The 16,774-nt window shown below is 42.6% G+C and overlaps 1 protein-coding gene across 2 annotated transcripts in view; it reads right to left on the minus strand.

Annotated features, from left to right (window-relative positions):
• ipo8 (importin 8) overlaps positions 1–16,774 on the minus strand; it is a 96,517-nt gene that overhangs the window by 10,853 nt on the left and 68,890 nt on the right. For both annotated transcript variants that reach the window (XM_060903391.1, XM_060903390.1), the window contains exons 23-24: positions 5,246–5,473; positions 1,178–1,307 (exon numbers count right to left, since the gene is read on the minus strand). In XM_060903391.1, coding sequence (XP_060759374.1) covers positions 1,178–1,307; positions 5,246–5,473 — 358 coding nt within the window. The remainder of the gene's footprint in view (positions 1–1,177; positions 1,308–5,245; positions 5,474–16,774) is intronic.

The raw sequence follows: 16,774 nt of genomic DNA on the forward strand, positions 1-16,774 counted from the left end.
TTTTATATTGTGAGTGCATGTACTTGGTCTTCCAATATGGCGCCTAACAAAATCTCGCGGCGCGGTGACGTCATGTGAAAGGGGTCTATAGGAGATATGTTCTATATAAAATCCCGCGAATATGTGAATTCGTGAATACTGAACCGTGAATAGGCGGGGGTCTACTGTAATAATAAAACATATCGACCGGGATACACACTTACATCACCATGTCATGTGGCTATGCTCACACGATTAATACTTCATATCAAACTTTAAAAAAAAAAAAAGGTTTCCCGGAGAAAGTGTCAAAAATGATCATTGCTACGGCTGAATCTTTTGCACCTCTGTTTTCAAACACTATTCACTCTGTGTCGATAGAAGATTCCACACAAACGGTGTGTTCAGTTCTGATCCTCACCTCTCCAGAAGGGGGGAAAAAAAAAATTCTCTCAGGTTGGGGTTGTTGCAACGTTCGTTCAGAGCTTCAGTGTAATTCTTGCTCTATGTTGCATCATTTTTTCATAATCTCTCAATCCATCTTAGGGAAATAAATATCGCTGTTCCCTGTCTAATTTCCAATATCGTCTCAGTCATTAGCCACTTTAAGCCCGGCGTCCGTATTTCCCCGTTACCTAGCAACAGTGACTTCAGTCCCTCAGACACTGAATACATCTTTTGTTCTCTTTCTCGTGCGGAAAACACAAATATGTTGATGTTCGTTGTCTGTACTTCCCAGTTGCCTAGCAACAATGTTCTCACGAACGCTTGACCAGCGAGAATTTTGCGTGTTCTCTCTGAATGTACGATGAGCTTCTTGTAAGGAAATGGGTCGTGAAAAAATAAAAATAAAAAAAAGCTAACGATGGAAAAAGAATAATCAATAATTTGAATTTTGTAAACCTGAATTTCGCTCCTGTTTGGAAATTGGATATGGACCTGAAATTAAATTAATAATCTCGGTTATTAAAGCCTGAATTTTATCTGATGTATGCAAAGGAATAAAACAATTCCACGAATCAGCAACAGGATGGTGCGATGCGAGGTGGAATTACTGTTCCTACCCCAATGTTCCCCAATAACACCATTTCGTAATTTGAGATTTTTTGAAAATTCAAATCCAAATATCTTTACAGACTTGTCGCCATGTTTGCAGTGTTCCTGTTGAGAGAGGGTTTTCGAGGCAGGAGATGCTCACCACAGGCCTTTTCCTGCTGCGTTCCTCCTCTGCTGGGCCAGACTGTAGATCTCCTGCAGCTGCTTCTTCTGTTCATCACTCAGAGACTGCGTGAGCATCTGATACCAGCCTGCGTCTGAGCTCTGCACTCCTGCAACGCCACGGAGTCACAACACTGTTAGTGAGTCAATCGGCGGGAGAAAGAGAAATACGCCCTATTCAGAGTGGGTTAGTTTTACACGGGGAGGTGGTGGTGTGGTGTTACTACAGGAGCAGCTCTGGGACTTGTCTGAATCATTAAAGGAGATCTGAAGGCAGATTTTTTATTATCAAAATTCTATTTATCTCATTTTATTAAATATAGAAATGCATTTTTGATCGCTATTTTGTCACTGCTGTAGCAAGTTTTGAGTGTTTGAAATACGCTCTGTAATATATCAGTCCATATGTCAAAGCGACGGCCGTAAACGAGATTCGTTGAGACCTGTGCGAGACACCGTAGGACGGAAGTAAAACGTACAGCGCAAATCAAAGTGACCGACATCTGCCAACATCGTCAAAAGACGCGCGCGCCCTCTTTCGAATGCTGATGTAATCAAGCCGGAAGTTTTGTTTGTTTTGATAGCAATCAGGAGAGTTTGAAAAAAGTCAGCAGTAATCGTCATTTAAACTCGTTTTTGTGCAATACTTCGCTTGGAAAACAGTTTTCAAAATGGCGGCGCTGACACCTGGCTGACACTTCACGTTTTGAAGTCTCGCACAAGTCGAGACTTAGGCCGATAAGTATAATATTTAATTGCGATTAGTTGCCAATACGAGTCACGATATAACGTTACTAAAACCGAAAACGTAATTGAATAACACGCTAATTAAGAAATAAAGCAAGTTTAAAAATGACTTCAGTTCTTCTTTAAGTAATGTTTATGTGCCTTTTGATCCTAAGAAATGTGAGAAATGTTAATTTTTAGCTCCCCTGGACTGAAGGTCCGGTGGGTTTCTGCCATGGGCTGCTGAGGTCAGTGTAAAGAGGTCGGGTTGGTTTCCCGCAGCAGAACTTGAAAAATGTGACAAATAATATCTTGAAACTTGGTATATAGTTGGTATACAGGGCGATCTGCCAACGTCGTCAAAAGACGCGCGCGCCCTCTTTCGAATGCTGATGTAATCAAGCCAGAAGTTTTGTTTGTTTTGATAGCAATCAGGAAAGTTTGAAAAAAGTCAGCAGTAATCGTCATTTAAACTCGTTTTTGTGCAATACTTCGCTTGGAAAACAGTTTTCAAAATGGCGGCGCTGACACCTGGTTGACACGTCACGTTTCAAAGTCTCGTGAAGATCGCGCGGATAAGCGACGCCTGCCGTGGACCAAACGAACTAAATTCAACACGGCTAAAAACCGAACAGGCCGATAAGTATAATATTTAATTGCGATTAGTTGCCAATACGAGTCACGATATAAGGTTACTAAAACTGAAAACATAATTGAATAACACGTTAATTAAGAAATAAAGCAAGTTTAAAAATGACTTCAGTTCTCCTTTAATGTGCATACACCACTGAGTTCTATATAAAATCTGGAGAGCTCATAGGCTTGTCAGAGAGAAGCCAGCTGGTCGCCATCTTACCACTCCCATCACGGAGCAGAACCCTCATTGAGACTACTGGAAGCTACACGCAATTGGACAAGTTATTTATGTAGTTGGTGAGAAAAAAAAAAAAAAACTTGGCAGAAAAATGCCTGCATGTGCAGCAGTAAACTGTACAAATCGTCAGGTCAAAGGTTCTGGACGGACATTTTACCTGCGAGTATTGATAGCTAGTGTGTGATCATTTTTACACGTGTGTGCACAGTGGCATTTGCATGAACCCCCTATAGGAAGAAAATAAATAAATAAATAAATAAATACACACACATCTGTCTCATCGTCTTGTCTGTTTTTGTTGAAAATCTGACATTGATATCGGGGATGAACACACTGACTGGGTCAGATTTCTGATGGAAACGTCCCAGACTAGATCAGTGTGTGTGTGTGAGATGTATAAGGAAGAAGAAATATATGAACAAAAAAGATACATAAGAGAAAAACTGAAATAATCTTCGTAAAAATAATTATAGTAGTAAAAAAGAGCCGTTTCAACAGGGTATCTGCACATTTCTGATAACCAAAAATAATACTTTTTAAGGCCATTTTAAGACCTGTGAGAATAAAAAATAAGACCACTACCACGGGGAAAAAATATTAAAAAAAAATCAGACTCTAGGCTATTATGGTCAAAGCATATTTATATTTTAATCAGTGCATCTCCAGTTTACGAACAGAATCTTGTCTTTCCCACAAGTAAACGATTTTGCATATTCAGAATCAGGGAACATTGCCCTGAAGACGGTGCCCACGTCTTCGTTCGAATTGTAGGAGTGGTGTCGGTCAATCGTTTGCAGAACCCACAGTATTTCAGCCTTAAGTGTAGCGGTCGAGGCGAAAGCACCGAAGGCACTTGTACTGGGAGAAGTAGGCACCGAAGGGAAAGTGGGCTTTGCGCTAACGTTTGCAACGGGTGCTGCAAACATCTGCATGGGAACTGTTGTTACCTGACTGGCGGCAAAGCGTTTATGCTTTTCCCCTTTCATGTGAGCGTCAAGGGCAGTACAGCCCATTGTTCCCAACTTTACGTCTTTCTTGCAGAGTTTACACCGAGCTTCATTTTCGGACGTTGCTTTTGACAACCAACCGCTATATTTCTGGTCCTCAAGCCACTTGTCCCTAAACTTACACTTCCCCATCCTACATGTCTGCCACGCTAAAGAAACCACTTCTTCATCTTTTCCCACAACACTATAAGGAAAACACTGCCCCCTAAAGGCCTCTGCATGCTCTTGCGACAAGGCTTTTGCAGATAGCTTTTCGCAGACAGTTGTAATTTATCGTTGAGCGGGGAGTAATGGGCGTGCGCGATGTTATTCACCGGCACAACGCAAGGGGGCGCGAAGTCGCTAGGAGTAGTTGGTGGGTGTGGTTAGTGGAGTGTTTATCCTCCGGTTACTTATAATTACTAGAACTTTTTTTTTTATATAATGACTAGAACTGGAGTCGTATAGATGTCCGTACTTCCTCACTTCCTCGATCAACCGCTCTTCGTGCTGCTCCATCTTCGCTCGTGTTTTTAAAAATGCCGGTCGTGAAAACAAAACAAACCGGGAAAGTAGGGAAGCGGAAGTGCGTGTTCAGCGGATGTAGATTGGACCAATCAGAGCCCTCTTGTCTGTGGCGCTGTCTGCGAGGCTTCTGCGGTGGTCACAATTTTTGGGAGGTGCACGCAGAGCGTCTGCGAAGGTGAGGGGGCTACGCAGACGCCGTCTGCGACGCTATCTGCGAGGACTGCGTTGTCAGCATAAATTGGCCTTAAGTGTTGTGTGACGCCTGTACTTTTAGGTACAGAGCGGTCTTTTTGCCATCTTCTTGTTACACATTGACGTGCGCTGTTTGAACAACGTTAGCACGGAAAAAAAAAAAAGTACAAACATATATTTTTGTGCCCCGATGAAATTTAATGCCACCAATATGAAAATTAATGCCACACTTCGAAATATTAGCAAAATATAAGGCTATTTAAGGCCTTAAACGCCATATACTGTATATCAGACTTTTTAAGGATCCGCGGACACCCTGTTCAAAAAAAAAAGATGATCAGAGACTGAACTGGAAAAGGGAAAAAACAAAAATAAAAAACAGTGAAGGAGAGCGCTATAAAAGATATGTAAGGAATGTGGGTAAAATTGAGAAAATAAGAGGTGGTAATGAAAAGGAGGGAAGAAAAAAAAAACAGGAGATGCGTTTCTTGGGGCGAGTTTGATCGGATATGACGGTTTAAAACACAGGCTGAATACGCCTGATGGGAGTGGTAAGATGGCGGCCAGATGGCTTCACTCATCTCTACAGTGGGGAATGGGCTATGAGCGCTCCAGATTTTATACAGCGCTCAGTGGCATACAACATCTGCAAAGATTCCACTGCAGTTTATCTTATATCAAATCAGTACAAATAACACACATGCATTTGCTAAACTAGTGTAAATTACGGAATGCTACGTACGAAGTAGAGAGGCGGAAAAGAACTGATACTCGTCTTCGCCGTTGTCGTAGTCCAGTGGCGTGCTGTATTCCTCCAGCGCTGTTCCCTCCAGACCGTCCTCATCCCAGTAATCTTCATCATCATCATCATCATCATCCTCTCCGTTGTTGCCGTTGCCACTGGGAGAGCTGGATGGCTGCATGCTGGAGCTCTTCTCTCCTGCTTCATCCTCATCACTGGGAATCTCCTCTGGGAAAAAAACAAAACAAAACAGTTATTCTACGAAATCGAGTCGTACATGAGCCGATAGTGATAATCCATGTACGACGAGATTGAGTAGAATAACGGTTTTATTCTATCCAAATTCACTGGATTTTCAGAAACGGAGCATGTTTATTTTTATTTTTTGCAAATTCAATAAATAAAGACTTTGTACAAAACGTTCGACAAAATCATTTCCGCTTAGAATGTAAACAAACCGGCGAAATGACAGGAGCAATTTGTGAAAAATGCGATAATTCTTGGGGGGGGAAAACAAAAAAACCCCATAGACGTATAAACATAGACGCCGCATTCTGCGTAGAATCATACGTCATCCTCGCCACCATATTGGATGTGGCAAAGTGGAGATTCTTCAACCGTCTCTGGTATAGACCCTTTTCAGTCACGTGACCTTCGTAACAGCGACCGCCATTTTGGACATGTAGTGGACTTCGGCTCGAATCGGTTTGAATGCGAGGAAGGCGACAAACATAAAAGAAAAAGGAGCGAGATGCAGAAAACTGTATTTACTAGTTTACTGTAATTATGATCTGGCAGCTATTTACACCGGATCCAGTGTAAATAGCTGCTGGAGCCAACGTCCGAGGTTCCGGAGCCAGCGCTAGCTCGCGGCCGGCCGGAGCCAGGGCTAGCTCGCGGCGGCTCCGAGCCAGCGCTGGCTCCGGAACCTCGGACGTTGGCTCCAGCAGCTATTTACACTGGATCCGGTGTAAATAGCTGCCAGATCATAATTACAGTAAACTAGAATGGAATGTTAACAGCAATGTAATGCCTTTTCTGGCTAATTTTATTCGTCTTACCTCCAACAAAGTGGTCACTACACAAGCGTTGGTATGCCGCTATCCATCTTCTCTGTCAGTCAGCATCTACCGGGATCCGATAAAACGATAACCCTTGCCTTGTTTGTTGATGGTTACTACATCCAGGTGCACAACAATATAGTGGCATGATGGAAGTCTTGCTGAAAGTAAAAACTTTCTTTGCTGCCGTTCCTCAATGTTGGCTGTGGTAAACTACTGGTAGTACATGTCCAAAATGGCGGCCGCGTTTGTCGTGACGTCACGTGAAAAGGATCCATAGCGTCTAGACAGTAGCCGAGAATAAAGATGCCTCGTTCATGTGCTGCGTTTAACTGTACCAACAGGTTTACCGTCCAAACGAGATCGCATGGGATTACCTTTCACAGGTGAGACTGGAAAAATACTTTTCATTGTATTTGGTCATTATAACGTAATTTCATCTCATCTCATTATCTCTAGCCGCTTTATCCTTCTACAGGGTCGCAGGCAAGCTGGATCCTATCCCAGCTGACTACGGGCGAAAGGCGGGGTACACCCTGGACAAGTCGCCAGGTCATCACAGGGCTGACACATAGACACAGACAACCATTCACACTCACATTCACACCTACGGTCAATTTAGAGTCACCAGTTAACCTAACCTGCATGTCTTTGGACTGTGGGGGAAACCGGAGCACCCGGAGGAAACCCACGCGGACACGGGGAGAACATGCAAACTCCGCACAGAAAGGCCCTCGCCGGCCCTGGGGCTCGAACCCAGGACCTTCTTGCTGTGAAGCGACAGCGCTAACCACTACACCACCGTGCCGCCCACATAACGTAATTTTATGAACAGATTTTTCTGACTTTGTGGCTAATATGAAGGATTTTGACAGAACAGGTCAGACAGTCAGGATCAGAGAGGGAGCTGTTCCTTCAGTTGTCAGTTTCCCAGCTCATCTCCACCGGGGGGGGTGTATACAACCCCGATTCCAAAAAAGTTGGGACAAAGTACAAATTGTAAATACAAACGGAATGCAATAATTTACAAATCTCAAAAACTGATATTGTATTCACAATAGAACACAGACAACATATCAAATGTCGAAAGTGAGACATTTTGAAATTTCATGCCAAATATTGGCTCATTTGTAATTTCATGACAGCAACACATCTCAAAAAAGTTGGGACAGGGGCAATAAGAGGCTGGAAAAGTTAAAGGTACAAAAAAGGAACAGCTGGAGGACCAAACTGCAACTCATTAGGTCAATTGGCAATAGGTCATTAACATGACTGGGTATAAAAAGAGCATCTTGGAGTGGCAGCGGCTCTCAGAAGTAAAGATGGGAAGAGGATCACCAATCCCCCTAATTCTGCGCCGACAAATAGTGGAGCAATATCAGAAAGGAGTTCGACAGTGTACAATTGCAAAGAGTTTGAACATATCATCATCTACAGTGCATAATATCATCAAAAGATTCAGAGAATCTGGAAGAATCTCTGTGCGTAAGGGTCAAGGCCGGAAAACCATACTGGGTGCCCGTGATCTTCGGGCCCTTAGACGGCACTGCATCACATACAGGCATGCTTCTGTATTGGAAATCACAAAATGGGCTCAGGAATATTTCCAGAGAACATTATCTGTGAACGCAATTCACCGTGCCATCCGCCGTCGCCAGCTAAAACTCTATAGTTCAAAGAAGAAGCCGTATCTAAACATGATCCAGAAGCGCAGACGTCTTCTCTGGGCCAAGGCTCATTTAAAATGGACTGTGGCAAAGTGGAAAACTGTTCTGTGGTCAGACGAATCAAAATTTGAAGTTCTTTATGGAAATCAGGGACGCCGTGTCATTCGGACTAAAGAGGAGAAGGACGACCCGAGTTGTTATCGGCGCTCAGTTCAGAAGCCTGCATCTCTGATGGTATGGGGTTGCATTAGTGCGTGTGGCATGGGCCGCTTACACACCTGGAAAGACACCATCAATGCTGAAAGGTATATCCAGGTTCTAGAGCAGAGGTCACCAACCTGTCGATCGTGATCGACTGGTCGATCTCGGAGGCTTTCCCAGTCGATCTTGGGGGATGAGGAAAGAAATTGGAAGATTATACAGAAATACACTGCAGTATATCTGATTGGCGTTCATATTACATGTCTTCCGATAGGCCCACTACAGCTTTCCCCCTCTGTGTCGCAGGGTTCTTTTTTTTAACTCCTGCTGCTTACATCTTGCGTCTCTGAGCATCGTCACCATGGTGATAGCCTCGCAATACAGTTCAGGGTTCTCCACGAGGGGTTTTAGAGGTGCGGGCCACCCCCCTTTCTGTGATTCCCGCCCCCGTTTAATTTCTGCCGCCCCTTTACAAAAGGAAGCATGATATTGCCTATAAAACCGTGAGGATATAACCTGGCGGTCAGTGTTACTGTAGCTCTTTAAGTGTAGGGCTGCTCGATATTGGAAAAAATCAATATCACGATTTTTTCAGTAAATATCGATATCGCGATTTTTAAAACGATATTTATACACCTTTTTTTAAAGCCCTGATCATCAACACCTGAGGCACCGGGCCACATTTTTATAGTACAGGCCTCATAGGCTACCTGTCAACCCTTCCCGTTGTACCCTGAAACGCCTTTTACTTAAACTATTTACTGTGCAAGCGCGTACTTTGCATAGGTCCTATCGCCTGCACAAGGCTCACGTTCTCCTCACTCAACATTTCCGATCACAGAGGATGGAGCCAGCGCTGGTATTACCAGTGATTACTGTGTAACGTCCACACTGGCTCGTAGCCAGCCAAGGATAAAATCTCTCTCTCACACACACACACACACTACAACGTAAGCTTGTGTGTTGTTAAGACACCAACATTAAACACGCACAATATAGAGACAAGTCCTTAAGAATTAACATACATGAAAATAGGCTTCTCTTCCTTCATCTTCCAAATGTGGACTCCGCTATCTTTTTGGCATGTCAGCAGTGAAATACCATTTGCAGAGATATTTCACTCGCCATTAAGAAAAGTAAAAGCAACACATGATTAGGGCTACATGATTAGCAGGGGGACACCGTTTTAAGCGCACGGAATTTTAAAAACAATGTAATTACATCTGAGTCCGTCTACATCGCGCAATAAACCCGTCCTTAGCAGAACCTACTTCAAAGCATGATGCTAGCTGCAGATGCACAAGTCAAAATCAAATGAACCCAAGTAAACATGCCGCGGCGGGCAACATTAATAACCAAATTGCCTTACCTTAAAACGCTGCCTTGACCACAGGACGACTCGCAATTATTCCACTTAAATCCACACGGTTTAACACATCTAACACAGCTAGCAAGCTGGATATGTGCTAATATTGTTGTGCTTGTTTTCTTCCGTAGATGCCATTTTTACATTACCCAGTCCCACATCCAAAAATATGACGTAAATATATGTTAATTGTATTATTATAACTATTAGCAAGCAAATCAAACAACATATTAAGAAATCAATATATCAAATCACCCGACACGTATGAAAACAGAAGAACTGATTTTTTACTGTTGCGGAGATATCGCGGGAGTAGAATGGATGACGTATGCAAGGCTACGGTGTGCCTTAGGGGACAGAAGGGTTCGTTTTACCTTACTGTCACGTCAATGTTATTGTTGTTTTATTGCCATTGTAGAAATATTGCGCACGTCCCTTTCGACAAATGACAAAAAATCGTTTCATATCGATATTATGAATTTTGATATCGTTTGACACCAATATCGATATCATGATAAAAATACGATATATTGCACAGCTCTATTTAAAGGGATAGTTCGGGATTTTTGACATGAATCTGTATGGCATCCCCATCAATAGTGTCGTGCAAATACACTGACTTACCCCCGACAGCATCCTGTGAGTCCAGTTCTTGTCCACTTTTGGTCCAGACGAAAGTAGTCTGGCAAGTTTGTTGGGGTCACGAAAGTAAAACGTTTTTCGTCTCAAAACAGTATGTGTTCAAAAGAGTGATATATTTGCATCACAAAACCGTTGCCAAATAAAAAGTCAGACCTCGAAATCGCTTGGCACTATTTTCCTGCGCGCTGCCGGCTTCATCCAGCTGCGGCTCCAGCTTCAAGGATAAGCTGGAGCCGCATAAGTAGGAGTCCCGGCGGGTGGTTTGTATTCGATTCGTTTATATCCCGACCTTGTCAGCTGTCAGATTTATGTTCATGGACCCGGTAAGCTGGTAAATAATATTTATTTATTTTTTTTTCTTTACCAAATTCTAACAGAAAACGAGAGTGCCCGAAAGGGAAAACCGAGCCGAGCTGCCTCACGGCTGTAATGCAAATTGCTTTCCTCCTCAGTATACAAGTGCGCTTCCATGGCAGGGAAAAAGAAACTACCACTGCTGCCTATGTAGTGCCCTATTTATACAAATAGGAGTCATTCAGGATTCAGCCATGTTTTTGCTCCGTGTCATGGCTGAATCCTGAATGACTCCTATTTATATAAATAGGGCACTACATAGGCAGCAGTGGTAGTTTCTTTTTCCCTGCCATGGAAGCGCACTTGTATACTGAGGAGGAAAGCAATTTGCATTATAGCCGTGAGGCGGCTCCTGCTCAGCTTTCCCTTTCGGGCGCTCTCGTTTTCTGTTAGAATTTGGTAAAGAAAAAAAAATATATATATATTATTTACCAGCTTACCGGGTCCATGAACATAAATCTGACAGCTAACAAGGTCGGGATATAAACGAATCGAATACAAACCACCCGCCGGGACTCCTACTTATGCGGCTCCAGCTTATCCTTGAAGCTGGAGCCGCAGCTGGATGAAGCCAGCAGCGCGCAGGAAAATAGCGCCAAGTGATTTCGAGGTCTGACTTTTTATTTGGCAACGGTTTTGTGATGCAAATATATCACTCTTTTGAACACATACTGTTTTGAGACGAAAAACGTTTTACTTTCGTGACCCCAACAAACTTGCCGGACTACTTTCGTCTGGACCAAAACTGGACAAGAACTGGACTCACAGGATGCTGTCAGGGGTAAGTCAGTGTGTTTGCACGACACTATTGATGGGGATGCCATACAGATTCATGTCAAAAATCCCGAACTATCCCTTTAAGTGTTTCCGCGGAGTGGTGGATTGGACTTGAGCCTGGCATGAACCGCTCCGACGCGCTATAATGACACCAATCTATCACCAGCCAATCAGGAGACTTAATCAAACGCATCCCCCGCCCACTCGTGTCCGCGTCTGAGACGTTGAATTTTCACAGAAGGAGGGAAGAAGTTGACTGAGGTAAGACTGTGTGATAAATTAACGAACGAATAAAATAGGAATTTCAGCATATAGGGCTCAAGTTTGTTACCATTAAATAAGCATTGCTTGTACAGTAACGTTATGTCGTTACAATGCTGACCCACTTTTAACGTGCCGAGTACCGACTGTAGCCAGTAACAAATGCTAATTAGCTTGCTGTCAAGTTTTTCCTTTGTCGAGCTTTAAGTGTAAGGTCATGGATGTTACTACTGCTTGTTCCTGCCGTAATATGATACGTGATATGAACCTACAGTAACTATAAGGCACTCACTGACCGTGTTCAGTCACAGCCATCACATTGACTTGAGTTGCGTGATGAACTGTAACCTCTGTAGCATGACAGCAGTCATTGGTAGTAGCATCACTACAAGTTCATATTTGTCTTTATTGTGTGTGTATGGTTAAAGAAAATCAGTTCATGTTGAATTGAAGTTGTCATTTTGTCACTTAAGTTACAATTTGTGATATATCATCACTGTTGTGTTGTAATTTCAGTTGACAATTTCCATTTTATGTTGCTGTGAAATTAATTAATTTAGTGTTACAATACAAACAAGACAGTGCAACTGATGTTAACAGTTCAGCTTTCTCATTACAATATTATTAGTTGATATTAATAACAATCTGAGTCATTGGTGGTTCATTCATTCTGCTCACTACAGATATAGGCCTATATATTTTTTGTGTATAGTTAATTTCCATTGTATGTTGTACTGAAATTAAGGCCGAATCCCATTTCACCCCTTGGACCAACCCCTTAGCCCTTCCCCTCCATTTTGCGCGTTCACGTGAAGGGGTAGGGGTATCCCAATCCCAGTTAACGCGGAGGGGTAGGGGAAGGGGTAGGGCTTCTGTACCCCTCCAAACGGAGATTTTCCTGGAGCAGACTCCGAACGAAGGGGTTTGAGTGACTTCCCACAATGCCATGCGGATTTCAGCGAGATTTCATGCGGATTTCAGAAAGATGGCGGTTCCCGCGGCGAAAGATTGTCATAAATGTATTTTCTCCATTATTTACGTGTTTTAAGTTGTTATCCAGAGGAAACACGCCGCTTGATTCGCTTTCGAGCTGAGAATGAGCAGCGATTTCTGAAATCCAAGCTGCTGCTAAAAAGCTTTGGGAGTGAGTATTGTTTTCGGTTGCTTTACTGCGTATGTTTTGTTCTGTTATTCTCGCTTTTATTGTTTACATGAGTGTTCTGACACCTCATTCTGTCGGATGTGGTGCACGAAGCGCCAAAGATATCCCATTCAGTGGTGTTAGTTAACAAATCACACCCTGCCAGCAGAGATTTCTGTTCTGGCTCTGACTGTAGCGGCTGGTCGCAGCCAATGACGCATTTGGTCGCGTTTTGCTAACGTAAACGCTGACGGAGGTACGCGATGACGTATGCGATCGTTGAAGGGCTATCCCAATACGTAAGGGTTGAATTTCAAGCCCTATCCCTTGTAGCTCAGTTTCAAGGGGAAGGGCCAAGGGGAAGGCGGAGGGGAAGGCGGAGGGGTAGGGGTAGAAATTAGAATTGGGATTGGGCCTAAGTCATTTAGTCAGCTCTCACAAGAAATTCAAAAGTTGGACCAGGGTCTTAAATCTTATTCAGTTAAAATTAGGCTAAATAAAAAGCCTCAACTTGAAACAGTCTAGTCTGGATTTCTTTTTCTGTCAGTGCTTCAAGGGGTAGATCTTGCTTGCCATCTAGGCAGAGGTTAGGGATCTCGGGCATAAAAAGGTTGGTGACCACTGTTCTAGAGCAACATATGCTCCCATCCAGACGACGTCTCTTTCAGGGAAGACCTTGCATTTTCCAACATGACAATGCCAAACCACATACTGCATCAATTACAGCATCATGGCTGCGTAGAAGAAGGGTCCGGGTACTGAACTGGCCAGCCTGCAGTCCAGATCTTTCACCCATAGAAAACATTTGGCGCATCATAAAACGGAAGATACGACAAAAAAGACCTAAGACAGTTGAGCAACTAGAATCCTACATTAGACAAGAATGGGTTAACATTCCTATCCCTAAACTTGAGCAACTTGTCTCCTCAGTCCCCAGACGTTTACAGACTGTTGTAAAGAGAAAAGGGGATGTCTCACAGTGGGAAACATGGCCTTGTCCCAACTTTTTTCAGATGTGTTGTTGTCATGAAATTTAAAATCACCTAATTTTTCTCTTTAAATGATACATTTTCTCGGTTTAAACATTTGATATGTCATCTATGTTCTATTCTGAATAAAATATGGAATTTTGAAACTTCCACATCATTGCATTCCGTTTTTATTTACAATTTGTACTTTGTCCCAACTTTTTTTGGAATCGGGGTTGTACTTTCATTTAATAATTTGCTGCTTTTTTATTTTTGGGGGGGTTTTGTTTTTGAGTAGAGTTTTTATTTGGTCTTCGGTTGGTTCAGCAACACGCTCTGCCATTTTCTTCTTCAGGGTTTTTTGGTGGTTGGCAAACCAACTTAAAGCTGCATTACTGCCACCTACTGGGCTGGAGTTTAGAACAGGCAATATTGGGTGAGGGAACGCAAATTATATTCCGTTTTTTGCCGTTTCAGTTTCCGGTTGAGAGTACGCTGTCCGCGTTTTGGCTGCCGCTTCTCATCACAGCTTTTTATTTTGTTGTTTTTCCCCCTTTGTTTTTATTTTCGTGATTGTATGATTTGATGTTTGTTCTTTGTCGAATGTTTTGTCCGTCAGTTGTGGTGTAGCTCCGGACCCAGTTTTGGTGTCGGTTCCCTTTGGGCCTTGGTTCGCTGTGGCTGATGCCTGTGCTCCTCGCTATGGACTGCAGTGAGCTCGTTGCTCTTTTTAGCATCGGGTTTGTCCAGCGCTCTATGTGGCGGTGCTTCTGTGCTTGGTGTGGTGTTCTGAGTGATGTTGCCCGGCGGCGTTGCCACGGTGGCTGTGCAGGCGGTGTGAGACGTGCCTTTGTGCACCTTTTGGTGGGACTGTGGGCAGCTACACCACTGGAATTACATCCTGACCCTTTTTGGTGGACTTTTTCCCCCTCTCCTCTAATTGTAAAGCAACATTGGGTGTGAGAAAGGCACTATTTAAATTGAAATTATTATTATTATTTTTTTTTTTTTTTAGCTATTTCTGTTTCTTTTAAATACTTGATAAAGTGATATATCTGACTTGATGTGCTCCGCCATTTTGTTTTTCTCTATTCACAGTATATGAGCTGATCACCTAGTAGTAGAGTAGCCAATCAGACCGCACGATTGCTCATATCCAGTGAATGTGGAGAGAATATTAATAATAATAATAAAAATAACAACAATGTGTTGCAAGGCAAAACAAACCTCGCCCGATAGCACTTATGATATGAAGGAAGATCTCATCTCATTATCTGTAGCCGCTTTATCCTGTTCTACAGAGGCAAGCTGGAGCCTATCCCAGCCGACTATCGCGAAAAAAACAAATACCCTATGGGTCCATGTGGCTACTGCTTATAAATAAAATAGTTTTCTGATCCCATGTCCATACAGTAAATATAGCATATTTATTTTTTTCCATCAAATCGTGCGCTCTGATTGGTTCGCAAGCGGTCTGGAATCCTACAATCCAGACCCCGGTTACGGACCTCTGGTGACTCGCTCGTTCACAACAACAACAAACATAGTAGCAATTTTTTGTCAACATTTATTTTCGCATTTCTCAGTATAATAGCATTAATTTTACAGCATGGATGGCGATAACGACAGTGTTCACAGCGAAAGCGAGTTTTACTACCCTGAGGAAGACGAAATAAAATAAAACATTTCAGGAGAAAGCTAAAAACCTCTAACTGTTGCTAACGCCGAGCAAAAACATGGCTGAATCCTGAATGACTCAATTTTGTATAAATAGGGGACTACATAGGCGGCAAAATGTAGGGTATTTTTTTTCCTGCCATGGAAGTGCACTTGTATACCGAGGAGGAAGCCATTTGCATTACAGCCATGAATGAGGATTCAAAATGGCGGCTCGGCTCGGTTTTCCCTTTCGGGCGCTCTCGTTTTCTGTTAGAATTTGGTCAAGAAAAAAATAAATCTATTATTTACCAGCTTAAGGTCAGTCCGTATCGTGAAATACTGTGACCTCGGACTTGGTCAGTATTTTTAAGACCTCGGTCACGGTGTTTCACGATACGGACCTCCCAGCTGGTAAATAATATATATTTATTTTTTTCACAGTCCGGTTTCCATCAAATCCTGCGCTCTGATTGGCTGGCGAGCGGGTCTGTATCCTACGATACGGACCCCAGTTACGGGCCTCTGGCAACTTGCTCGTTTACAACAACAACAAACGTAGTAGCATTTTTTGTCAACATTTATCTTTTTTTATAAGATTTATTTATAAGATTATCAAAAATCTTATACATTTTTACCAGCATTTCTCAGGAGAATAGCATTAATTTTACAGCATGGATAGCGATAACGATAGTCTTCACAGCGAAAGCGAGTTTTACTACCCTGAGGAAGAAGAAATAAAAGAAAACATTTCAGGAGAAAGCTAAAATCCTCTAACTGTTGCTAACATCGAGCAAAAATATGTCTGAATCCTGAATGACTCCTATTTGTATAAATAGGGGACTACATAGGTGGCAAAATGTAGTTTTTTTCCTGCCATGGAAGTGCACTTGTATACCGAGGAGGAAGCCATTTGCATTACAGCTGTGAATGAGGATTCAAAATGGCGGCTCGGCTCGGTTTTCCCTTTCGGGCGCTCTCGTTTTGTGTTAGAATTTGGTAAAGAAAAAAATAAATATATTATTTACCAGCTTAAGGTCAGTCCGTATGGTGAAATACTGTGACCTCGGCCCAGAGGCCCTCGATCAGTATCTTCAAGACCTCGGTCACAGTATTTCACCATACGGACCTCATATATATATATATATATATATATATATATATATATATATATATATATATTTTTTTTTTTTTTTACTCTATGAGTCAGTAGCCACAAAAATGAAGCGTAATCCAAAAATGAACAATTTAAAAATCACAGAAGTAAAATGTACCAAGTGTCTGTACTTTATATTATTCTACTCTTACCTCTTACAGTTTTCAAAACTGAAACCTCTGAACCGAGGCCGACATACACACGCTGTCACCATGACCCAAACTCTTATTTCCCGGAAATGGCCCGGCGCTAGAGCTCAGTGGAACGCACTTTCCCTCT

This window comes from Neoarius graeffei, chromosome 21, assembly GCF_027579695.1.
Source record: "Neoarius graeffei isolate fNeoGra1 chromosome 21, fNeoGra1.pri, whole genome shotgun sequence".
NCBI lineage: Eukaryota > Metazoa > Chordata > Actinopteri > Siluriformes > Ariidae > Neoarius > Neoarius graeffei.